Consider the following 26,274-nt stretch of genomic DNA (forward strand, 5'->3'; position numbering starts at 1 on the left):
GTATCATAGGAAAAGTGGAAAATGCAGGTTAAGTATAATAAAAGTTAAAATCACACAGTTGCTCTAATGTTGACATTGTGACTTTTCCCCAACAATATTAGCATCGTATTTTTTATTTTCCTGTTTTCATGTAACATTACCAAAAGTATGTTCTCACATTACTAAATATCCTTTAAAAACATAATTTTATGACCATAACATTTTATTCTCTGAGTATGCCATAATGTATTTATTAAGCCATTTTCCTATTTACAAATAGCTTCGGAAGTTGTCAGACTAATCTTTTATTTCTTTAGGAGCATTTTAGAGATAGAGATTTCTCAATAACTCAGTAAATAGGAACATTCTCAGGCTCTTGAGATATCAGTCCCCACATATAAAATCATTCTCCCGTCTTAGCTGCCATCCCATCCTGTTTGTAGATACCCTCTTTATCTCTCTCAAGATCTTTATTCTAGACCTTCTTTGTTTTTCTTGGGCTCCAACGCCTCACACCAAGATGTCTTACAAGTGGATATCCTCCTTACGCTGCTTGAGCTTCTGTACCCTGTGCTGGGTCACCCCCACATGTGGTCATCCTTCTTGCTCTGCTTAGGCTCTGACTCTCCTCACCCCCACAAGGTCCTCCTTCACATCCCATTTGGATTGATACCGCATGCTTTGCTACACCCATGCATCAGGCTCTCTGCATTGTAGCTCTGGCACCCTGCTTTAGGCCCCCATGGTTCTGCCCCATCTAATGGCTTTAGTGCTGAATTGTTCAGGAGAAGCAGAGGGAAAAGAGAAAGGAAGCTATAAAGATTAAATGAGGAAACTTGCAAGTGCATAGTATCATGCCTGGCATACTGTAGGTGTTTGGTAGTAGAGTATGTTGTGGATATTTAAATTCCACTCCTGATCCTGGACTTTTGAACCTTGGTGGTAAAAGGAAAAATACAAACATAACTTACTTGACTGCTTCTAATACCAACTCGGCTGCATATGCTCTATCTGGTATCCCTCCAATCACTGTCTCTAGTGGACAATATATTCTGTCTCTCCAAGTGGTTGTTTTTTACCTTTTTTATTGTCCCCATTCCCCAAACTCCCCAGCTTCCAAATCTCCTCTAATGACTGCCTACTGTTTAAACGAGATTAAGTTTACTGACATTAACGTATTTAACTGCCATGACCACTTCAAAATATTTCAGTATTTTTAGCCCTCCTTGCTTTACCTTCTTTCTTGAAACTCTTTCCTTGTTTAGCTTTTATTAGTGTATTGTCCTGGTCCTCTTCCTACCTATCCAATTTTGGTAAGTCTCATTACCTGCTTTTGATTCTTCTCCCCTCCATATATATGTTTATCCTTCTTAATATTTTGTTCTTGGTCTCCTTAATATATTCAATTTCCTTAGGTGATCAAATTGACCAGATAACATCCAAACACCCAATTTATGCTGCTGAGGTCCAGATTTTGTACCTTCCCTACTCTGCTGATCTCTAGCCATAATTCTTGGCTGTCTTAGGCTCCAATGGCAGTTTTTTGGTTTTTTTTTTTTACTTCTTTTTTCTTTTTTTGTAGAGACAGGCTTTCGCCATGTTGCCCAGATTGGTCTTGAACTCCTAGACTCAAACACTGCCCACCTCAGCCTCCCAAAGTGCTGGGATTATAGGTGTGAGCCACTGCACCCGGCCAAATGGCCTTTTTTCAAACCTGCTTTTATTCCAGGATGTCATGGTTAATAGTAGCAGTGCAGTCCCAGGTACTTAAGCCAGAAACTGTCATCTTTATTTCTTTCTCATGCATCCATATCCAGTGAGTTTCCTATTCTTGTACATTTTATCTTACAAACATTGGTCCTTTCAGACCATCTTTCAGTGGTATGCAACAGTACTTACTTGATTCTACTTTGAATTATGACTCTGTGAATATTTTTTTCTTTAGATTTATAACTTCTGAGAGGTAGATTCTACCATAATCATTTCTCTTCATTGAAATAAAGAATACCTTCAAGACGTTTTTCTAAACTTGAGTCAGTGTTTTACTATGTCATTAGCTGGCTTTCCTTGGCAATAGGAGATTGATCAGGATTCGTGATTTGGTTATAGGTATGTGGTCTGTAGTATCCTTTTTTGGGGATTAATGCAGAGAATGGTGTTGTTTTAGATGATGTTGGGAATATTTTAAGTAGCTTTAGCTTTAATTACTGATAATGAATGGAATCTTTGATAACTAGCTAGATTTTAGTATCTGCAGAAAAGAATGTGTTTGGTGTTTTGATCCAAATGGGTAGCTAGATATATAAATTGACAAAATTCTAGAAATCTGTTTTCTTCCTTGAAAAGTCACATTGTCCCCCAGCCAAAAGATTTCAAATCTTGAAAAAAAAATTTATTTATTTTTAAATTTGCCTTCTACTCAAGTAGCTTTACTTTTTTTGTAACACTTTTTTTATTATATTCCGATAATGATTGATAGAAAATAAATAAATGATTGGTTAAAGCAAAGAGATTTGCAAGTGGTTGCAAAGCAAACTCTTTGCTTATAGTCAGTAATATTTATTCCATGGTTTAGACTTCTTTTCCCAATTAGGATATCTTAAATTTGAATACTTACCCATTTAAGGTCTTCCTGAAATAACTCTAGAATTGTAAGGCAATATTTTTAATGATTGGGTTAAAGATCTTCTATGGTTTGGCCTCTCATTATGCTTTTAGAGTTTTTCAAAAAGATTGATTCATAAAAGTTAGAGATTTGGTAAAATAATTTGGTAGTTGTTACGCATTTGAAAGAGTTGCTAGCTTTGGACATTTTCTCAGACCACAGCTTTCTGTGTGACATTATTATCATCATAGTTTATATTGTGTAATTAAATGATTCATCTTCCTCATTTGATCCTCATCATTAAAGTCACCTGAGTGTCTTGACGTATACAAACTTCTTTAGGGGTGTGTGTGTATGTGTGTGTAATTGTCCATTGCACATCTGTGTAATGGACAACTAGAAACATTGAACAATATGTAGATTAAAATAGGATGTTGTAAAAAAAAAAAAAAAAAGAATGGGGTAGTACATAAATTGAGTAGTAGTGAGAATAGTAGGTTAGAAATAAGGCCTATTAGGAGCAGTTTCAGGATTCAGAGAGATTTCTAGGTGGTTCAGGAGACAAATTTGTTTGAGAAGTAGTAGTTATGAGCCAAAAAACAGTGAAAACCTATTTGATATCCAAAGGATTGAGAACTTTACTTCCAAATTAAAAGTCTTAATGTCAAAATAATTATTTTTTACTATTTCTGGATAAGATTTGTGTGAAGGTTATTCATCATTCTAATGATTTTAAGTGGCCCAGATGTCTCTTCTTTATTTTTTGTAATATGAACAGAAGTACTGAGAATAATTGTCGAATGTTCATCATGACAACATAATTTTGGGGATTATAGATAATAATTTTCTTTCATTGGTGATTAGTGTTTTATTCTCACATCCACTATTTTGTTCAGTAACTTAACTTTGTTATATCACTTAGCCCTCTCGGTTTTCTCTTTTTTATCAAATTTATAGGTAGATAATTATGGCAATGCAAACCATATATTTTAGGTATCTTGGCAAATGTGATCTTGTCAACAAAATGATTTTGTTGACAGCTCCATTTTCATCTGTAAACTGTAAGCAGTTATCAAAAGTATTACATTGGCAATTAATTAGGAAAAAGACTTTTATCTGCACACCCCTGTTTTGGCTTTCTTCATTATATCACTCTCTATGCCTTTGTGTACTACCCATAACTTAGCTCCCACTTTTAAGTGAGAACTTACGATATTTGATGTTCCATTCCTGAGTTGACAAAGTGTATTTTCTGACTGATAACATTTATTTTTATAAAAAGACTCAAAAAATTACGTTTGGTTGTCCAGCTATTAAATCACCATTAAAATATGGAATGTTGGCCGGGGGCGCTGGTTCACCCTTGTAATAGACAACATTTATCCTGGCACATGATTAGCCTCTGATGTTTGTTGCATGGGGTTCATCTAGGAAGAAATTGGGGCTCTGTTTTCTTTTTGTATGGTATTTAGTGTTTGTGAGAATTTATAGCTTGCTTTTCAGAGTTTCTTAAATGAGATTCAGAACAAAGAAACTAAACATGGTGGTAGGAAAAATTAGGGCTTTGACATACAGTATTATGATATATCTGTTCATTAGTTAAGGAAACTAGGTGCTTTAAATATGTTTGCAAATCTGGGTCTCCTTTTGCCTTGCTTATTTTTATTTGTGAATTATTAATCTTTTATCTAAGCACTTAATCTAATTAAACTATTGATAACTACCTTTTTGAAGCAAGACACCTTCTCTTTGGCCTCTTGATACCTGAGCCACTGCTGTTCTGAATGTGATAACCTAGGGGTAATTAGATAGCCTAAGAGTAGCTTTTCAAATTGTTTTTCAAAGATACTTCTTTTCTAAAATTCCTAAGTGATACATGTTTCTCATTTCACCATCTAATTATCTAGGTTTTAACATTTGTATTTTTGATACCATCATATTCATTACAAAGTTTTTTCATAGGAGCCAGAGCTGACCTTGGCAGATACGTAGACAAAGGCAGTCTTTTTCTCTACCTACCAATCATCCCGTTTCTTTACCCTTTTCTTTCCCTCCCAGTTTTCCCTTCCTCCATTTCCCCCTTTCCCTCTTCTTCCCCTTTCCCATTTCATTTTGTTTGTCTCAGTGTGTAGAGACTTGTAAATATATAAAATTAGAGTAATGGTAGGAGGAGGTAGATGATTCTCTATAAAGTTCCTATTCAGTGATAGTAACTTAACTAGTTACTGTGGAACATATTAGTTTCTAAGATAACTAGTTCAAATTACTTTGGAGTCCAATAGACCTGGGTTAGAATCCTGGTTTATAAAAGTAGTACATCTCCATTGTGGAGAGGGGCAGGGGGAGGAAGTGATACAGTGGCTGGGCGCAGTAGCTCACACCTGTAATCCCAGCACTATGGGAGGCTGAGGTATGTGGATTACTTGAGCCCAAGAGTTCAAGTTCACATAAGGAGCAACATAAGGAGCCCTCATCTCTACAAAACATAAAAAATTAGCTGAGCAAGGTGGGGCGCACCTGTGGTCCCAGGTGCTCAGGAGGCTGAGGTGGGAGGATTGATTGAGCCTGGGATATCAAGGTTGCAGTGAGCCAAGATCATGCTACTACACTCCAGTTTGGGCGACAGAGTGAGACCCTGTCTTTAAAAAAAAAAAAAAAAAGTGATACGGTAACAATGAATATAAGGCAGAAAGGAAAAGTGCTATTGTCTTTGGTACTTCTCAGAGGTAATCATTATTAATGATTTTCATGTATCATTCTAAATATCTGCTGTATATATTTACATATATTTAATATAGCATATTAGCTGTGTTAATTTCAGTTTTTTACAGCATGTTTAACGTGTTCATTTTCCTGTTAGAAATTTTCCTGTTAGAACAGTCTTCAGTAGGTCAGAAAGCATCTAAAGAATATTAATTTAGTGGAATTTTCATCTGTTTGATATTACTAAATTCTAGTTTCTCAATTCCTTTTTTTTTCTTTTGAATCTTATTCCTCTTACTGCTTTCAGGATGCTGTTCCATAATTACTGTTTTTTTTTTGTTGTTGTTTAATCAGTTTTGACCTCTGTAATGGCTCAAACTTTAGATGAGAAAACATACTAGAAGTAGAGACGACAGAAAATGATATTTGTATTTTAAGACTTCAGTCTTCTCAGGGAAGTAGTAACTGGCTAGACATTCTTTCAGGAATGGTGATGGTCACAGTAATTAGGAATTAAAGCTTGTGGGAAGAAAATCTTTAATTGACCTTGCTGTCATTAAGAGGAAAGAGTTATTGTGAGGCATTGATATAGGAGTGCAGGACATGTTGCCAAAGATACAGGATGAGTTTGTAGATGACAAAGTGCTTGGTCATCTGGGACCAGGAATGGAAAAGCTGACTGTAGGTCAGCTCTGGGTATGAGTGCACCAGAGGCTTAAGGTATTCAGGGCATCTCTGGGAGTAATAACAAGAGCATTGATAAAGTTGCTTACCATAGCCAAGCACCAGAGAAAGGACTTCACATTCTCACAATGTACAAAACTATTGGCTACAGAATATAAATCAGGATTTCAGAGTCTCCTCTTATGTGATGGAACAATGTTTTTCCCTCCTTGAAACAGATCATTACTTATGAAGAATATGGTTGGATATCTGTACCATTACTTGTACATTAATTACCTTGGTATATCTCTTTCTGTGTATCTATCAACAAAACATTATTTGACTATATTTCCTTTTAGAATGTTAAGTACTTTCTTTTTTAAGACAGAGTTTCAATCTTGTCGCCCAGGCTGGAGTGCAATGGCGCGATCTTGGCTTAACGCAACCTCTCCCTCCCGGGTTGAAGTGATTCTCCTGCCTCAGCCTCCTGAGTAGCTGGGGTTACAGGCGCGTACCTCCATGCCTAGCTAATTTTTTGTATTTTTAGTAGAGATGGGGTTTCACCATGTCGGCCAGGCTGATCTGAACATCTGACCTCAAGTGATCCGCCCACCTTGGCATCCCAAAGTGCTGAGATTACAGGCATGAGCCACTGCGCCCGGCCTAGAATGTTAGGCACTTTTAAAGAAATCTCTTTTCTGTGAACCTATGGGTTATGTTGAATAGGCCCTTTTCTAAACACACAAACACCAGAGGCATTGGGGGAGGGAGAAGAAAAAGAGAACAGTTAAGAGGTACCAAAAATGTTGAAGTAGTCAAAATATTACATAGTATTTATTTCTCAATTGAAGACATACCATCTTATTAAAATTACTGTACCATTAGATAAACGTTACCACTGAGCTTCTTTTAATCTTTTGTATGCCATTTTTTAAAAAGTAGTTATCTTCTTCCTGAGTTTTCTTTCGCAGAGAACTATAATTGAACTTGGCCTTGCGATTTAATTTTATGTAGAAGAAATTTGTTAAAAACCACCTATCAAACTTGTGTGACTCAGTCAAGTCTGCCAAGTTGCTCTGGGCAACAGACTGAGACCCTGTCTCAAAAAATTTAAAAAAAAATTAAAAGGGATACAGTAACAATAAATATAAAGCAGAAGGGGAAAGTGCATTATTTGTGTTTAGAGGTAAAGTGGAAATGTGTGTTAATGGGAATGTCTGTTAGGGGTAAAATATAAATGTTGGAAACTGTTTTGGTATATTTGTGTGTTAGAGGTAAAATAGAAATGTTGGAAAACCTGTCCTGTTATTTTTTAACTTTGGTAGCACAGCTCTGCAAATTATTCTTCATCCATGACCCTAAGTCTTGAGAAGATGGTTCTTCTCTTTCCTAGTCCTGTCACTTCTTTTCTTGCCCTATAATGACTGACAGTAGAATTATGTTTCATTCAGGGAAGAGCTTCAGTCTAGCCACAGGGATTCTGATTTACTGTCTTGCCAGCTGGGAATAAAGTGAGACTAAAGGCCAGAAGAGATCTTTAGAATCCCTTCACTCTTACTTCTAGCATCTGGCTACCACTCTGATTTCATGAGGCCTCTGATGTACTACACACATATCCCAAGAAACAATTTCAGAGATAATTCATTCTGAATTCATATGTAAGGGTAATTTGTTGAAGGCGTATACATTATTAAGCAAAACCCTGAACATCTCCTTCTGAGACATCTGCATTTAGGTTAACCAGCATCCTCACAGTTTTCTCCAAAAAAGTAGTCTGTTTGCTTAAGTAACTAAAATGTTCATTCTGGTGGGTTTTTGTTTGTTTGTTTGTTTGTTTGTTTTTGAGACTCTGTCACTAGGCTGGAGTGCAGTGGTGCGATCTCGGCTCACTACAACCTCCACCTTCCAGGTTCAAGCGTTTCCCCTGCTTCAGCCTCCTGAGTAGCTGGGACTACAGGTCTCCACCACCACACCTGGCCTTTTTTTTTTTTGTATTTTAGTAGAGACAAGATTTCACCATGTTGGCTAGGATGGTCTCCATCTCCTGACCTCATGATCTGCCTGCCTTGGCCTCCCAAAGTGCTGGGATTACAGGCGGGAGCCACCGTGCCTGGCCTATTTGGTAGTATTTCCAAAACAAAAGAAGTCTGCTGCAAAGGAGAACTGATTCCTGCACTTACAGACATTTAATTGCTGTAATTGAAAATGAAATTTATCTAGCTTAAAAAAATTAAGACCCCGCCCCGACACCATGAGACATTCTATTAGTAAAAGTTGCCCTTCCTCTCACCTATCAAATCTTTGAATAAATGTGTCTTTCCAGTAAAACAAACCATTTTATCCTGTGTCTTTTTTAATAGGAATGTCTATCAACCCACCTTTAGGATTGCATTCTGCTGTTTACAATGAACTATGTCAGCTTTCAGGAAGCATTTCCACTTTTACCTACTGCTTCACTGTGGAGTTTCTTAGGCTTTCTGTATCTTTCTAAGCCTGGGCCTCTTGAGTACCATGCTGGAGTTACACTGAACCTAGTTATGCCAAGGATTGACATGCATTTCCGATTTGGTCTGTTGAATAGGATTATTTTATTTTTCCTGATTTTAGGATTATAGGGCATATATCTACACATTCACATTCTTGAGTCACCTAGAAATAAAAATAGTTCTTTTGTAGACAAGTTAGGCACCCTTTTGTATATGAAAACAAAATACTGCCGAAATAGTTATTAAAACATGTTGGTACCTGTTCTTTATTGGTTTTAAGTAGTATTTTACTGAAAAGTATGCAGTGCATTGGAATGTTACACTTTTTTTTTTTTTTTTGAGACAGGGTCTCACTCTGTCACCCAGACAGAGTACAGTGGCATGATCGTGGCCCACTGCAGCCTCAACCTCCTGGGCTCCAGTGATCCTCCCACCTCAGCCTCCTGAGTAGCTGGGACTACAAGGGCGCACTACCATGCCCAGCTAATTTATTATGTTTTTTGAAGAGACGGGATTTGGCCATGTTTCTCAGGCTTAAACTCCTGGGCTCAAGCAGTTCTCCTGCCTCGGCCTCCCAGAGTGCTAGGATTGCAGGCATGAGCCACCGTACCCAGCCTAAAAAATAAATTACCGCACCTGGCCTAAAAAATGAATTTTTTATTTGCATAAGCCCAGTTATTCTGAATTACTCAATTAGAGCAGAATTATTCATGTGGAATCTATGTTCCTGTACTTACCTTTTCTGATTTTAAGGAAGATGATTGATTGATTGAATTTAGAATTTAAGAGGATGAGGGGCAACTAGTCACCGCAGGTCAGCTCTACCATTAGGACTAACCAGTTGGTTATTGTTTACCTAGAGTTTCTTAATCCTGCTTCATAGAGACTCATGGCAGTTTTAGTTACATATAAGTATGTTGTTTGGTCTAGGTGTTACAATATTTTAATTTTGGGGGTATAACACGATTTTGTTGTTGTTGTTGTTGTTTGTTGTTTGTTTGAGACAGGATACTCTGCTGCCCTGACTGGAGTGCTGCAGTGGCATGATCATGGCTCACTGCAACCTCAACCTCCCAGGCTCAAGCAATCTTCCCACCTCAGTCCCCTGAGTAGCTAGGACTACAAGCATGTGCCACTACACCCAGCTAATTTTTTAATTTTTTGTAGAGACGGGTCTTACTACATTGCCAAGATTGGTCTCAAACTCCTGGGCTCAAGTGATTCTCTCACCTCAGCCTCCCAGAGTGCTGGGATTGCAGGCAAGAGCCACTCTGCACTCAGCCATAATATGATTTTTAAAATAAAAGAGTCATAGGAAAGTGGTAAAAAAGAGAATAGGATTTACAGGACCAGAAGAATTAATACGAGCAAGATAATGTATAAGAGAGACTAGCCGGGCATGTTGGCTCACGTCTGTAATCCCAGCACTATGGGAGGCCGAGGCAGGTGGATCACGAGGTCAGGAGATAGAGACCATCCTGGCTAACGCGGTGAAACACCGTCTCTACTAAAAATAGAAAAAGTTAGCCGGGTGTGGTGGCATGCACCTGTAGTCCCAGCTACTCGGGAGGCTGAGGCAGGAGAATCGCTTGAACCCAGGAGGCGGAGGTTGCAGTGAACCAAGATCGTGCCACTGCACTCCAGCCTGGGCGACAGAATGAGACTCATCTCAAAAAAAAGAATAACAGACATTAAAGGCTCTTATCGAGTCACGTAAGTTATTTTATTCTACCTCTACGTTGAAACCATTCTGGTATTCTCAATTTCTCAGTTCTTAAAATTGAGATTTAAAAAATAATGTATAGATTAAAGGACTTTAGGGTAAATTATGTTGTGAGTCAGAAAATACTCTTTCTTCCTGTATTTTCTTATAATATCTTTGTCTATATTTGGTCATTTTCTGTCTCTAGTCTCTTAAGTGTAGTTATCTGAAATATTTTTAATTTATTAGGATTCTAATTTTCAATTAATGCAAATAATGAAAACTCCTAGTCACAATTGTATGGTGTTGACCCATTTCAGTGTGCTTTTGGATATGGGGAATTAAGTGGAAACTGGAGACAGTAGGAGCTAATAGGAAATAACTTGGGTGGGAACAATAAAGAATGATTTGGTCATCCTGCCCTGTTGGAGGTTTAGTTCAGAGAACTTTCCAGCATCTAAGAATAAATAAAAATAGAAGCCATAAGAAATTCTGCTTCATAATTATTTTCCTGTGTCTTCAATCATTTCACAACTTTGTTTTCCAGTTTAAACTTTAAGTGGTAATTGTGGTCTGCATGTTTATAAATTTTTAATTGTATAGAATATTAGTACTTTTCTTCTTTAAAAATAATGCCATAAAGAATTTATCACTTGGAAGCTTTTCCCCAAATGTAACAGAGCTGTAGCAATTGTGTTTATTTACAATTAAGGATTCCCTAGGGTAGTGGTTTTCAACATCAGAATCATCAGGAGGGATTTTTAAAATTTTTTTAGTTTTTATTTTAGGTTCAGGGATACATGTCCAGGTTTGTTATATAGGTAAACTCATGACTTGGGGGTTTGGTATAGAGGTTTTTTCGTCACCTGGGTACTAAGCATAGTACCTGATAGTTTTTTGTTTTTTTTTTCTGAACCTCTCCCTCCTTTGAACCTCCTCCCTCAAGTAGGCCCCAGTGCCTGTTGTTCCCTCTCTATTCAAGAGGGATTTTTAAAACATAGGTTTTGGGGCCTCACTCCTATATTTCTGATTCAGTAACTCTGGAATGGGGCCTGAGAGTTTGCATTTCTAACAAGTTCCAAGGTGACACTAATACTGCTGGTCCTGAAATCATACTTTGAGAACCACTGCAATAATACGATACTGATCTGAGAAGTCTGAGATAGACTGAGAAGTCTAATCTGTGCTGAATGAATACTGAGTTGCTTATATTTCAAGCAGAGTTATACCTATTTGATGGGTACCAGCAATGATCATTTAGTGTAGTGTTGTCTTCTTTTCATAGATTGGAGCATATGATCAACAAATATGGGAAAAATCTGTTGAACAGAGAGAAATCAAGGTAAGGAGTTTCATTTTATTTTGAAACATAGTTCTATGAATTATTAATTACATTTTCTGTAGTGTTTTTTTCATGTACTTTTAAGATATAAATTACTATTCTATTGAAGTTTTTAAAGAAAGGAGTAAGCTTTATTTACCATAGTCACGTTTACTTCTAATGGTGGTTTTTTTCTTTTTATCATCTTTCTGTTCTTTTAAAATTGAATTTCTAATGACTATTTTTTTTGTCAGCTTTTTTCCCCTTTCACTTGTCACCTTATACTTCTAGTTTGCTTTTCCTCCCTTTTGATGCTGTCATTGCTCTGTACAGTTTATTAAACTGGTAAGTGTTTCAGGATTTTTCCCGCCTGAGTGATCCTGTGCAAATGCTGCTCTGCTTAATTGAGATCTGCTTTTTGGTGCTACTAACAGATTGACTTGGACTCAGAAAGAGTCACTGAAAAGTTGGTCATTTAAAAAAAGAATTTAGGACAGTAAAGCACTAATTAAAATGTTTTTGTAGTAGGCATTTTCTTCCTGAACATTTAATCACATCTCTTATGCTGATAAAATATTCTCATAGATTACCTCGCTAGCATGAAAACTGTTTTTCAACTGAATTTATTGTTTCTCGGCACTCTTTATTGATAATAAGATTTATATTTTTCATTTGCATAGATACTAATCAGTGTGTTTCTGCACGAGCTAAATTTAATCTGGGCACAGACAATATTACTTTAGTTACTTGACATTTTCTGTTTTGTACAGAAAGGTTTACATTAGATTGAAAACCAGTCTCTAGAGTTACTAAAAATCGGTCCAAAAATTTGTTAATGTTTAGACTACTTAGTCACTTGTAATAAAGAGCAAGGTTCTTTCCCATTTGGCAATGATAATCTCTAAACTTTTGAGGAAGGATTAATACATTTAACAAAGTTGTGGTGTGTGTTAAATACAGGATTAAGTCATGGGACAGAAAGATAAAATGGATTATAGTTTTGTACGGGAGATACATAATTACACGTGAGATAAATTCCTTTAAGAGAGGCATGTCTAAAACTCTATAGGAGAGTGAGAGGGGAGACAAGCCTGGGGAGGCTGGGAAAGATTTCATAGAGGAAGCGGTTCATTAACTTAAGGAAGACATTTCAGACAGATGAAGAGCAGATGGAAATATATGTAAAGGGTGGAAGAAACATGACTGAGGCAGGGCTCCTCAAGTGGTTTGATTTGGTAAAAGGTTGGATAGAGGAAGGAGAGTAGTGTCAGTAGGAGTAAAACTAGAAAATGGAAGTCAGATTATGAAGGGGCTTGAGTGCCTTGCCGAAGAGTTTAGACATAATCTGTAAAACAACAGGGGAGATATTGGAAGATTTTTAAGCAGAAGCTTATATTTTAACAAACGTACTCAGGCGGCACTAAGGATGATAGGAAATACTGGAAGAAGAGCACATTTAGAATTTTGTTATAGAAATATCTATTTGGTACTTGGGAGGGACATTTAAGAGTTCTCAGTTTATAAAGTGAATATGTATAGGTATGTGTTTTTATGTGATACATACATATGTATATAAAACATTATATAGATATAGCCATAGGAATGAGTAGATTTCTGTTGAATGATGAAAGAAAAGGGCTGAGAACAGAGCATTGGGAAATAACTAACATTTAATGGGTAGGTAAATAAAGAGATGCAAGTGAAGAAGGAAAGAAAAGTAGGAGATCTATGAGAAAATAGTATGGAGAGAGTATGAAGAAGAGTTGGGATAGTCAAGCAAATAAAAGAGCAGCAGAGAGGTCTAGTAAGATGCCATAATACCTTTTATTCTCTCTGACAGAAAGCCTTTAACTCATTGGTCAGGAGATATTAAGTACCTTGAGAGGTTATGTTATCAGGTTGACACATTTGGAATTTAAAAGCCTCAGAAAAAATATATATAAATAATTTTTTTAGTTTTTGGGAGCTGTTCACAAATTACTGCATTACTTATATAATCTCCTCTTTTTAAAAAAAACTGTTGTAAATCCTAAGTAGAGATTAGGGTGAAGAAGGATTATATTAGGTACTACTTGGTGCTACTAACAGGATGATCTTAGGGAAAGTTAGGACCTACAACTTCTTTCTGAAGTATGTCTCCCTTTAAAGATAATGCCTTGTAATAGTAATTGAAGAATTAAAAACCTAAAAACTTGCTCTTTTGGCAGGTCTGAAGGTAGCAAGTTATCTTGATTGTTCACAGTCAGCTACAGATCAGATGAATTCCTTGTTTCACTCTTTCCCTCTTTCCCACTATTGCACTTGACTAGTCTTTAAAAATAAAGATAAAAATAAGACAAAATTAAAGAAAACTTGTTCTCGTTATTTTTTTTTTCCTTTTGGGGTGATAAAAAATTTCTAAAACTAGATAGTGGTAATGGTTGCACAATATTGTGGATGTACTTAGAACCACTGAATTATAGACTTTTATTTATTTTTTCCTTTTTGTTTGTACAAAGTCATGGAGTCCATGTGCAATTTTGTTACATGCATAGCTTGCGTAGTAGTCAAGTCAGAACTTTTGGAGTATCCATCACTTGAGTAATATGCACTCTACCCATTAATCAGTTTTATCTGGCTCACACCTGAAATACCAACACTTTAGGAAGCCAAGGTGGGAGGATTGCTTGAGTCCAGGAGTTAAGACTAGCTTGGGCAACAAAGTGAGACACTATCTCTTAAAAAAAAAAATTATTTTTCTTAATTAGCTGGAACGTACCTGTAGTCCCACCTACCTGAGAGGCTGAGCCAGGAGGATCACTTGAGCCCCGGAGTTTGAGGGTGTAGTGAGCCATGATTACACCACTGCACTCCAGCCTGGGCAACAGAGTGAGACTTTGTCTCTAAAAAAACATACATACATACATACATAATCAACTTATCCTCCCTACTCTTGTTATTTTTAATTAAAAGGATCAATTTGTTAACAAGCCTAAAAGCACATTTCATTCTTACTAAGCATTCTAATGAAGGTAAATTATAGTGTAAAATAATTTTGTATTTATTCTAAGGAAGTTAGAGAGGTACATAACTGTGGTGTATTAATGTTAATATTCGATTAAAAAAAACCACTCTACCTGTTGTTTAGAGAACAGTGTACCAAATGTATTGAGTTTGTCCCATGTAATTGATTCTTTCATTAGTTGTCAAAGCAGTGAGCAGCTACTAGAGAAATCAAAGACATGAAAATATATATTTTTTGAAATGTTTATTTTTCAATTAAAGACCCAGAGTTGATATTGCTAAAGCGTAAAATCTTTTGTAAATTGCAAATTATTTTTTCATAACTATTTTAGAAATTATAACTAAAAACTTTGTTTTTTTCTGATTACTTTGACCAAAAATTAAAAGTAAATTTGGAAGTTTTTCCTGTTTTACTATCTACTAGACTTTTAAAGCTTCACCAAAAAGCTTATAAAGTCATTACAGAGAAAAAGGGGGATGGGGGAACTAAACACGATTTCTAGAAAATGAAACTGTTTATGTACTTTGATGGAGTCTAAATATTAATAATACACAGACGTCTAGATAACAGAAGCACTTTCTAAACTTAAACAGCCCCTTTCTTTTTTTTTTTTTTTTTTGGCCCAACATTATCTGTGTACTTAGAGAATTTTTTTTTTTAATAAAAAACTTTATACTACTGTGTTTGAGTCATTTCACTGTAGAAACATATTATAAGAGTTTAAATTATATTTAATAAAATATTTTTTATATTGGTATTAATTGCATTTGTGCTGCTTGTTTCTACTTTCTAGTTTGTGCATAAATTAGTAGTTTTAAAAATCTCATTCTTTTTTTAAAAAAAACTTTTCATTTTTTATTTGTTCATTTAAACTGTTTAACAGTTCAAACAGTACTGAAAGCTATGCTACTTTGTGTGAATGTGGTTTATCCCAAGCCAGTTGAAAATTTTCCAGTGTAAAATATCTACTTAATTAAAATCAGACTTTATGAATGTTTGTATCTTGATGCTTTCTTTTATTTTTGTGAATAAAATAATTGTAGATTCGATCTCAGCTCACTGCATCCTCTGCCTTCTGGGTTCAAGCGATTCTTCTGCCTCAGCCTCCCAAGTAGCTGGTATTACAGGTGCCCGCTACCACACCCGACTAATTTTTGTATTTTTAGTGGAGATGGGGTTTCACCATGTTGGCTAGGCTGGTCTTGAACTCCTGACCTCAGGTGATCCTGCCCACCTCAGCTTCTCAAAGTGCTGGGATTACAGATGTGAACCACCTTACCTGGCCTTCTGTTTTTTTTTTTTTTTTTAAACCTTTAAATTATCTTGATAAGCTACCTTAGAGGGAAAATTTTATTGAAACTGGCTATTAGGGTATAGCTCTACAATATAGCTCAAAATAAATATATTTTAATAGAATACAAAATTGGAAATGAACCCCATATGAACAAGGTCGATTAGAAGAAGCATGTTGAAAAACAATATTTGCACAAATCAAGAAAACTTACTGTTTCTCCTATAGGGGACTCTTAGTTCTTAAAACACTCTTGATAAAAATTTTAGGTATACAGCAATAAAGATTCAGATTAGTTGGAAGACATTGGCAATAAGGTTACTTTCAAGTTGTTAGGGAAGCAATTTATAAAAAACAAGTAAATTAAAATATGTTACTGTTTTCAAATATTTTTACAGTAATAAAGGTAAAATCTTACTGTAATAAACTTAATACCAAATCCAAATAGTGCTTTATTAATGAATTTTTGTTTAAATATGTATTATTACTGTTGCCTCTCCAATATGCAAAATCTTGGGAATGATTTCTAATCCATCAGCCACTCTATAGTGACAGTAAAATCAGAAATAATGTACAGATACAGCCCATACTCATTATTTGGGGTAGCTATATTCTATGAAGTCACCCATGAACACTGAATGAGTGAATACTGAACCATTGCTGCCTGGGGAAGTACCTTGTTTTATGTGTATTTCTGTTTAAAGACACCTTATTTAATATATATTTTTGATTCATTAACAGTTCATGGCCAACAGCTCTGTAAATCATACCTTAACAGAGGTTGTATTTATTTTTTTAGTTTTTAGTTTTTACTTTATATTTTTTGGGACAGAGTCTTGCTTTGTCGCCAGGCTGGAGTGCAGTGGCATGACCTTGGTTTATGGCAACCTCCAACCCCTGGGTTCAAACAGTTCTCTGTGCTTCAGCCTCCTCAAGTTGTTGGGATTAAAGGCAAGTGCCACCATGTCCAGCTAATTTTTTGTATTTTTAGTAGAGATGGAGTTTCACCATGCTGGCCAGGCTGGTCTCAAACTCCTGGCCTCAAGTGATCCGCCCACCTTGGCCCCCGCAAAGTGCTGGGATTAAAGGTGTGAGCCACTGTGCCTGGGTGAACAGAGGTTATCTAACACATTTTCTCTGTAAGGCACATCACAGCCTTCTTGCACTTAGGAACACGAGGCAGTGTTTTAAGCACTATACTTATACTTGAGGGCCATCTTGAACAACAGGATTGCCAACAAAAAGCACAAAAATGTGAAAAACACAACAAAGGACACTGTTTACAGTAATCAGAGCTGAAACAGGAAGGTTAAAGCATCACCTTGTTTGACCTCAGCTGGGAACATGCACGTTGGGTGACTCAATTTTTTTTTTTTTCTACTCCATGCATGCCTGCAAATTAGGGCAAAAGCACCGTGAACATTGATTTGGGGGTACACAGAAATTTTACCAAGTAGGTGTGTTTGCAATTGTGGAATCTGAGAATATGAGGGTCAACTATATATAAAATTGTCATTGCTATTTCTTTAACTTTTACCCTTTCTCCTTCATTTTTGTTTTTTGTATCTCTGGGTGGTTTGCAACTTCAGACAGAACTATTTGAAGGGATTCAAAGATTAATTACATCTTGGTTTCAGGTCACATTTTTGGTTTAGACACCTCAGTTAATTCTGACCTCAAATATGGTTCTCTTCTTTGTTTTAGATGCAAACAGAATACTTAATCAGATTTTTACTTTGTTGGGGGGTGTCATTGTTACTTGGATTAGGACCAGAGACAGGATTTACTGCACAGTTACTTGCTTAATTGAATGAATAAAAAACAAATCATCTAAACACTTGTGTCGTCTCGCAGTACTTGGCTCCTGAAGAGTTTAGCTTAAGCTCTTGCAATTCTTTTTGTTTTTTGTTTTCTCTTTTTTGTTTTTATTTTTGTTAGCTCTTCCAATTCTTAACATTCTAGTCTTAAGTAATAAAGTAATTAATTTTGTTATAGGTTTTTTTTTTCCAATAGTTTTGATCTACTTCCCCCACTCCACTCTATATACTGATAGCAGAAACTTAATTTTACTCAGTGTTCAATAATTTCATGTTTAAATGAATTCAGTTTATGACAACTGCCTCTCCCTCCCCCCTTCCTGGTTGTGGTGTCTAAGTTCTGAGGTGATGAGGTGGCATTTATGGTCTGATGAGGGGTTGATATGTGAACATAATGGCAACCATCATCCTTGAGTAGTGCATCGTCCTGCCTGGCTCTCAGCTGATTGGCGTCTGCTGAGAAGTCTGCATCCTTTCTGGTCCTCAGCTGTGTGATTTACCGCTTTCTGAAATAATGCCTACAGCACCACACCTTGAGGTTCCTTCAGGGCTGCTGCTCCCCTAGCTAGCCTCAACACTCTCCAAATGCCAATATGGGGCCAATGCAGTTCCCTCTACACCTAAAGCTGTACACCTAAATTTGCTTGGTAGTAATAGTATTTGTATTAGAATTTTACTGTTGGTAATAAACTGGCCTGGCATGTTATACACATCTCTAAATACATCTTTTTGAACAATAATAAAATTCATTACAATACTGTAATTGTGTTCCATTTGTAACAAATGCATAATGTGTTACATTTTGTCGGTACTATTAACAATTTTATTGTAAATTGAAATTTTCAGAAATTGATTTTCTCCTGTTCTAGATTTAAGTATATACACAATTCCAATACTTTTTTGATATATTATAGGGGCTAAGGAATAAACCAAAGAAAACAGCACATGTGAAACCAGACCTCATAGATGTTGATCTTGTAAGAGGTGAGTCTTGGATAAATAAATGCTTACTACAAGTAGACATTGTTCTGGAAGAAACAGAATTCAAAATTGGTTTAAATATTGTATTAGGCTGTTTTGCATTGCTATAAAGAAATACTTGAGATTGGGTAATTTATAAGAAAAGAGGCTTAATTGGCTCATGGTTCTGCAGGCTGTACGGAAAGCACAGCACTAGCACCTGCTTCTGGCGCGGGAAGCTTTACCCATGGCAGAAGGCAAGCAGGACCAGGCACATCACATGGCCAGAGCAGGAGCCAGAGAGTGGTAGCGGGGAGGTGCCATATACTTTTAAATCACCAGATCTCCTGAGAACTCACTCACTATCTCGAGGACAGCCTCAAGCCATGAGGGATTCACCCTTATCACCCATACACCTCCCACTAGGCCCTGCCTCCAGCATTGGAGATTACAATTCAACGTCAGATTTGGACAGGGACAAATATTCCAAACTATGTCAGATATGTATCTGTCTGTCTATCTTTTTAGAAATAAAAACATTGTGAACCTTAATGAAGACAAGAATAGTATTAAAAAGAGAGAATGGGACCAGGTACAATGGCTCACACCTATAATCCCAGCACCTTGGGAAGCTGAGGCAGAAGGATCTCTTGAACCCAGGAGTTTGATACCACCCTGGGCAGCAGAGTGAGATCCTGTCTCAAAAACAAAAAGACAATTAAAGTGGTAATTTGTAATTTGAATATCATTCTGTATTTATAAAATATGTGGGATAAATTCCGTTATTTCAAAAAATGTTTTTTTCAAAATATTTAAAGTATCTACAAATTGGACATTTCTGACTCATAGTATAATACAGAATAAAATTATGTGGTCATGTTTTTCAAACATTGAAATTTTTTTCTTTAAAGAAATTAAAGAATAATATGTAAATATACTCTGTTGTCCTATTTTACTTTTTTCAGGGTCTGCATTTGCAAAGGCAAAGCCTGAAAGTCCTTGGACTTCCCTGACCAGAAAGGGAATTGTTCGAGTTGTATTTTTCCCCTTTTTCTTCCGGTGGTGGTTACAAGTAACATCAAAGGTCATCTTTTTCTGGCTTCTTGTCCTTTATCTTCTTCAAGGTATAATTAAGTGATTTTTGCTTTCACCGTTCAGAATGTTATATTGTCAGGTTTAATAAGGCTTTGTTTTAAACATATGCTAACTACTACTGAGTATGATGTATAAGTATGTTAATAAAGGCACATAATTGATTTGGCATTAAAAATATTTGAGAAAACAAAGTTATTTTCCAATATAATTTTATGAATATTTGAATCTGTAGATGGTTAAAGAAAAATAGAAATTGAGAAGATTTTTTAAAATTAGAAAAAAAAACCTCATCAAAATGCTTCTTCCACACATACATACATACCAGTCTTTTAAAAATACAACCTATACAAGTTTATTATTCCTGTCTTAAGTATAGTTTCTTTTTTCTGTGCCTTTTACCACTGTGATCTGAGCTGTCCTTATACTTTATCAAAATTCTGTATACCATGCACTCTGCTAGGTGCTTTCTAGATTCTCATTTAATTCTCACATCAACCCAGTGAAGTATAGGGACTGTTATTACGCTTCACTTATAGTCGTGGGACCTGAACGACTTAAGGGCCCAAAGCCACGCAGTCATCAAGTATGGTAGAGTCCAGGTTGAAGTCTAAGCATTCTGATCCCAGAACCACACACTTAACAGCTCTTATGGTGCCTCCTAACACAACATTCTACTGCATAGTCTTAGCAGCAGTATATAACACAACATGTGTAACACTGTAGAGCATTTAGAAACTAATGAAGAAACTATTCATATTCCATCACGTGAACAAAGCAGTTATTTTCATTTGGTTGATGTCCTTTCAGTCTTTTTAATGTTATTAGAAAAAAAAAACCCATGATTACAGTCCTGAATGATTATTTAAATTTGTTTTATCAACAGATTCTAAGAGATAATTTTAAATAAATAAAAATATAATAAAAACTGCAGGCTTTTATTTAGATAAAGTTGTTTCTTCTAAGCCAAGTTACATCGTATATACATAAAAGGGTGTGGACTGTGATGATTTTGTGGTTGTTATTAGAATGTGTGTGTTTTCTGATTAAAGATATAATAATATTTTCATGGCAGAAAATTTGGAAAATGTAGAAAAAGCTAAAGCAAAAAAAAAACTACCCATCATCTTGCCTTTAAGTTTATAATACTTTTTAATAGTTGAGATTATTTTTGTGAACATCTACATATTTTTTTTACCTAATGTCATAATAAGTGTCAGAGTCTTTGTAAATATAACTTCTTAGTTACTAGAAAGTATCTTGTCCTACATCAATATTGGGCAGTTAAGCTGATTGCTATTTTTTGCTATTATAATTACTGCTGAAGTGAACATATTTTCTTATCAATATTTTCTAGTTACAGTGATCATAATTTTTATCATTTTCTTGTTTGCTTCTCAAAAGGACTTAAGAGAACTGAATTTAAGTATAGTTATCTTCAAAGGTTTTCTGGCTTACCTAGAGGAGAAAACTTTATTTGAATGTGGTCAGAAACTGCGATAGCTTATTAGAGTAATTCAGTACCATTGATTGTACATCACAGTGCATTGTGCTTTTCAAAATATTGCTACTTTCTAGTATTCCATGACAAACAAGTTTCCAATGTAACTAAAAGTTCACTGACATTGTATAATTATATTGTGTCTGAAATTTACTACTGGTTCCTCTAAGTTAAATAGGGAACACAGGTTAGATTGGGCATTAAATTAGATATTTTTAAGTTCAGAACCCAAGTTTAATCATAAGGCCCTTTTGATGAACACTACTAAACATTCTCCTAGTAAAGCTTAGTTAGAGAAATGACTTAAATTTCTTAAAGTCACACAGCCAGTACCAAAGTCATGATGTGACTCTAAGGACCCTCGACAGGCTGCCATTAGCTTTGAAAACCACTGTATGTCTATCTTCATTGCAGCAACCTGTGTAAAAGCAGGGTGCTACAGTGCTCTGAGTTATGTCGTCATTCTTGTTCCCACTTGTTGAAAGGCAGAAAGAGCCGGGCATGGTGGCTCATGCCTGTAATCCCAGCACTTTGGGAGGCCGAGGCGGGCAGATCACGAGGTCAGGAGATCAAGACCATCTTGGCGAACACAGTGAAACCCCATCTCTACTAAAAATACAAAAAAATTAGCCGGGCGTGGTGGCGGGCACCTGTAGTCCCGGCTTCTGGGGAGGCTGAGGCAGGAGAATGGCGTGAGCCCGGGAGGCGGAGCTTGCAGTGAGCCGAGATCGTGCCACTGCACTCCAGCCTGGGCCACACAGTGAGACTCTGTCTCAAAGAAAAAGAAAGGCAGAAAGAATCAAATGCAGTCAGATTTGGTTTTATATAACGATGTATAGTTTTTTACTTCAATTACTTGCTTTTTAAGTATTTCAACCATTTATTCTCAGCTCTATCCCCAATTCTCCATGTCTTGGTTGCCTAGTTTCTTGCTAAGATTACTGCCAGGAAACCTTATATCATCTACTTTCTGTCCATTTACCTATTAAATGACTAATTCAAACCAGCTGCTTAAGGTCTAAATTACTTCACTAGTTACTGCTTTCAAGATGCAATCTGAGTTTTCAAATCCCTCCTTGAATTTCTATCCCACCCTAACCAGGCTAAACTAGCTCTTTGCTGTTTCTGAAACATTCCATGCTTTTTTGCCTATGTGTCTTTAGACATGCAACTCCCTTTGCGTGGGGTAGCCCTTTTCCCTTTTGTTTAGTCAATCCTCTGTGTTCTCTCAAACTTAGATTAGACATCAGACAGCACTTTCTTTGAGAACCCTTTCGTAACTCCCCAATGTAGTTATGTATCTTTTTTATGTGTATTATAGCAGTTAATCATAAGTATTATATTAGTCACCTTGGGCTACCATCACAAAATACCACAGATTGGGTGGCTTATACAACAGAAATTTATTTTCTCACCATTCTGAGGGATGGAAGTGCAAGAGTGAGGCAATATCAGAGTTGGTGTCTGATGAGGCCTCTGACTCGTAGATGTCCACCTTCTTGCTGTGTCTTCACAGGGCCTTTCTTGTGTGTGTGAGTGGAGAGAGAGAATACTCTGGTATCTCTGCCTCTTCATATAAGGACAAGAGTCATATCAGTTTAAGGCCTTACTCTTACGAATTTCTTTAACCTTTACTACCGCCTTATAGGCCCTGTCTCCAAATGTAGTCACATTGTGGGTTAGGGCTTCATTCAGCATGTGCATTTGTGTGGGGAGGATGAAAGGAGCACAGTTCGGTTCATAACAGGTATTTTCATTGTTTCTTTATATGTCTCTTTTTTCCTCTAAACCAAACCTGTCCAACCAATGGCCCATAGGCCACATGCAGCCCAGGATGGCTTTGAATGTGGCCCAACCTAGGTTCATAAACTTTCTTAAAACCTTATGAGAATTTTTAAAATTTATTTTGTTAAAGCTTATCAGCTATCATTAGTGTTAGTGTATTTTATGTTAGCTATCATTAATGTTAGCCCCAGACAATTCTTCTTGCAGTGAGGCCCAGGGAAGCCGGAAGATTGGATACCCCTGGTCTAAACCAAGGGATAGGGAGCAGAGACTGTGTCTTGTCTTTTTTTCTCCATTGCCTAATTGCCACTGAATCTTAAAGATTTAACAGTCCTAAAAATGGAAGATAATATTCTATTCCATTCTGTTTTTTAGACACAGGGTCTTCTTGCTCTGTTGCTCAGGCTGGAGTGCAATGATGTGATCATAGTTCACTGCAGCCTTGAACTCCCAGGCACAAGCTATCCTCCAACCTCAGCCTCCCAACTAGCTAGGACTATAGGAGCACGCCACCATGCCCAGCTAATTCTTTTTCTTTTTATTTTTGTAGAGATGGGGTCTTAATATGTTGCCCAGGTTGGTCTTGAACTCCTGACCTCAAGTAATCCTCCCACCTCACCCTCTTAAAGTGCTGGGATTACAGGTATCAGCCACCATGGTTTCTCTCTGTTGCTCAGGCTGGAGTGCGGCGGCACAGTCATGGCTCACTGCAGCCTCAACCTCCAAGGCTTGATAATTCCTCCTACCTCCACCTCCATAGCTGGAACTACAGGTTCCCCCGCCATTCCCAGCTAATTTTTGAATTTTTTTTGTAGAGACAGGGTTTCGCATTGTTGCCCAGGCTGGTCTCAAACTCCTGGGCTAAAGCAGTCCGCCTGCCTCAGCCTGTCAAAGTACTGGGGTTACAGATGTTGAGCCATTGCATCCAGCCTGCTCCTAGAGTTCCACTTGCCCAGTACGTGAAGTCCTGCCGTGGAAATGTTTGTGCCCAGCAACATTCTGTCTTAGTTGATCCCCAGCAGAAATCTCTAGCAGCACTGTCTAGTTCGTAGGACTTCATTAAATGCTCAAAAAGTATAATTCAGCATTATAAAAAATAAGTGAATGTTTTCTCCGTATATCTTCTTCTTCTTCTTTTTTTTTTTTTTTGAGACAGAGTCTCGCTCTGTCGTCCAGGCTGGAGTGCAGTGGCATGATCTTGGTTCACTGCAACCTCCACCTCCCAGGTTCAAGCGATTCTTATGCCTCAGCCTCCTGAGTAGCTGGGACTACAGGCGTGTGCCACCACGCCCAACTAATTTTTGTGTTTTTAGTAGAGATGGAGTTTCTCCATATTGACCAGGCCTCAAACTCCTGACCTCGTGTTCTGCCCACCTCAGCCTTCCAAAGTGCTGGGTTTACAGGCAGGAGCAACCACGCCCGGCTCTCCATGTATCTTCTAAACCTTCACTTGAGAGGAAAACAAAAAGGAGAAGTGATACCAGAGTCATGGAGGAAAAGCCACTGTCTCAGGAACTGACACCATGGGAGGGACATGATCACTTTTAGGAGAGATACAGCCAGAAGAAAAAAGGAAAAAGAGAAGAAGAAAGTAGCTCCTCCCTCTTTTTCTAAAGGCTTGTCATCAGAATTTCACAGTATGTAATAACTTCCTGTTAAGATATACAGAAAATATAATTTGTATGCTCCCAGACCTAGGATTACAGAGAATGATGATCACAGAGCTGAAAGAGTTCAGATAAATAACTATATAAAACCTAAAGTTTTAAAAGATATTCTCCTTTGTGTCTGAAACTCTGAACTTCTTAAGTAAGCATTTGTATTTGCCCCTTTTAAAATTAGAGTTAATGGCATGGTGAAACCCTGTCTCTACTAAAAATACAAAAATTAGCTGGGCATGGTGGCGGATGCCTGTAGTGCCAGCTACTCGGGAGGCTGAGGCAGGAGAATGGCGTGAACCTGGGAGGCGGAGCCTGCAACGTGCCGAGATCACGCCACTGCACTCCAGCCTGGGTGACAGAGCGAGACTTCGTCTCCAAAAAAAAATTAGAGTTAATGGTGGCTTAAAAAAAAAAAAAAGCTGCTATTCCCAATGTTCAGTATACATTTACTGTGTATAAGCAGCTTTTCAAAATGTTTTACATGCATTACCTCACCTAAAACCTATTATAGTGCCTGTGTACTACTATATGTATATGTATGCTGTGTACTATGTAGATATACAGATGATTAAACCAAGGCTCAGAAATATTAAAGAACTTGATAAAAGTCACATTAGAATTCATACTAAAAACAAAAAAGACTCTGCTTTTCAAAATTCTAGACTGTTATGGAAGAACTAGAGAATTTGGGTTGAATTCCAGGGTAATTCATAAAGATGATTGGCATTTTAAATTTTTTGTTTTTTTCTTTTTAAGGAACCTTATTACTTACAGTTATATACAGCTGAAATTTGTTTTCATGATACTCCTTAAGTATATTAGCAGATTAAGTGGTGTTTTAAGCTTTTGGTATGTTAGACCAGGATTCTTTGAATTGCAAGTGGCAGAAACTAAATGCAAACTAGCTTTTGCAAGAAGTTGGTTTTTTTGGTCGTTATTTTTACTGTTTATCATAAAAACTAAAAAAAACCCCAGGAAACTAGATAGAATAGTACAACAGCTGGGGTGGCCATTTGTCCCAGTTTGGCTGGGATTGTCCAACCCCAAGTTTACTCATGTTGTCCTGGTGCCTTTCACTCTCAAAAGTGTCTTGGTTTAGATGGTAAATTATATGGTCACCCTAAACACCCAAATACCCATCTCTTTAATTTACCAATGGTTAACATTTTGGGATGTTTACTTATTTTGTTAAGTAAATTATATACATTGAGACATTTTACCCCTGAATACATCAATATGCATCTCTTCAAAGTAAGCACATATAACCACATTACAGTGATCACACTTGAGAAAATAACCAAAAATCTTCTAATATTTACATTTTATTTTAGGTACTCCCTGGCCGTGGATTCAGGCATGGCTGGATTGAGAGGCTCAGATAATATCTTCTTTTTGCTATTGACTCTGGTCTTGCTGGTCACATTCTTAGGTTGGCTCTTTCTAGGTGGTGGTTAAGGTGGCCCCTAGCAATTTCATTTTTTCGTAGTCTTTAGTGTTTGTGATCTAGGAGAAAGGTCTTGAAGCACCTATATTAGTCCCTGAAAAAGACTGATTGGCCCTGCTTAGGTCACTTGCCCATCTTTTTATGAACTTTTGTATTCAGACTTACTAAGACTGTGACAAGCCTAGATTACATGTCTATTCCTGTGGTGGGAGAAATAAGAATATGTGATGATGGATAAAGGAGGGAGACAAAGGTAAAGA

General features: G+C 36.8%; 1 protein-coding gene across 12 annotated transcripts in view; it reads left to right on the forward strand.

The window, feature by feature from the left end:
• PHTF2 (putative homeodomain transcription factor 2) overlaps positions 1-26,274 on the forward strand; it is a 159,287-nt gene that overhangs the window by 84,559 nt on the left and 48,454 nt on the right. For 6 of the 12 annotated variants that reach the window (XM_031665263.1, XM_031665270.1, XM_031665269.1 and 3 more), the window contains 4 exons: positions 11,424-11,480; positions 11,793-11,804; positions 18,486-18,555; positions 19,497-19,655. In XM_031665263.1, coding sequence (XP_031521123.1) covers positions 11,424-11,480; positions 11,793-11,804; positions 18,486-18,555; positions 19,497-19,655 — 298 coding nt within the window. Of the gene's footprint in view, positions 1-11,423; positions 11,481-11,792; positions 11,805-18,485; positions 18,556-19,496; positions 19,656-24,288; positions 24,547-26,274 lie in introns of those variants that run through there. The other 6 variants (XM_031665266.1, XM_031665271.1, XM_031665274.1 and 3 more) reach the window with 2 other exon arrangements.

Source organism: Papio anubis, chromosome 4, assembly GCF_008728515.1.
Source record: "Papio anubis isolate 15944 chromosome 4, Panubis1.0, whole genome shotgun sequence".
Lineage (NCBI taxonomy): Eukaryota > Metazoa > Chordata > Mammalia > Primates > Cercopithecidae > Papio > Papio anubis.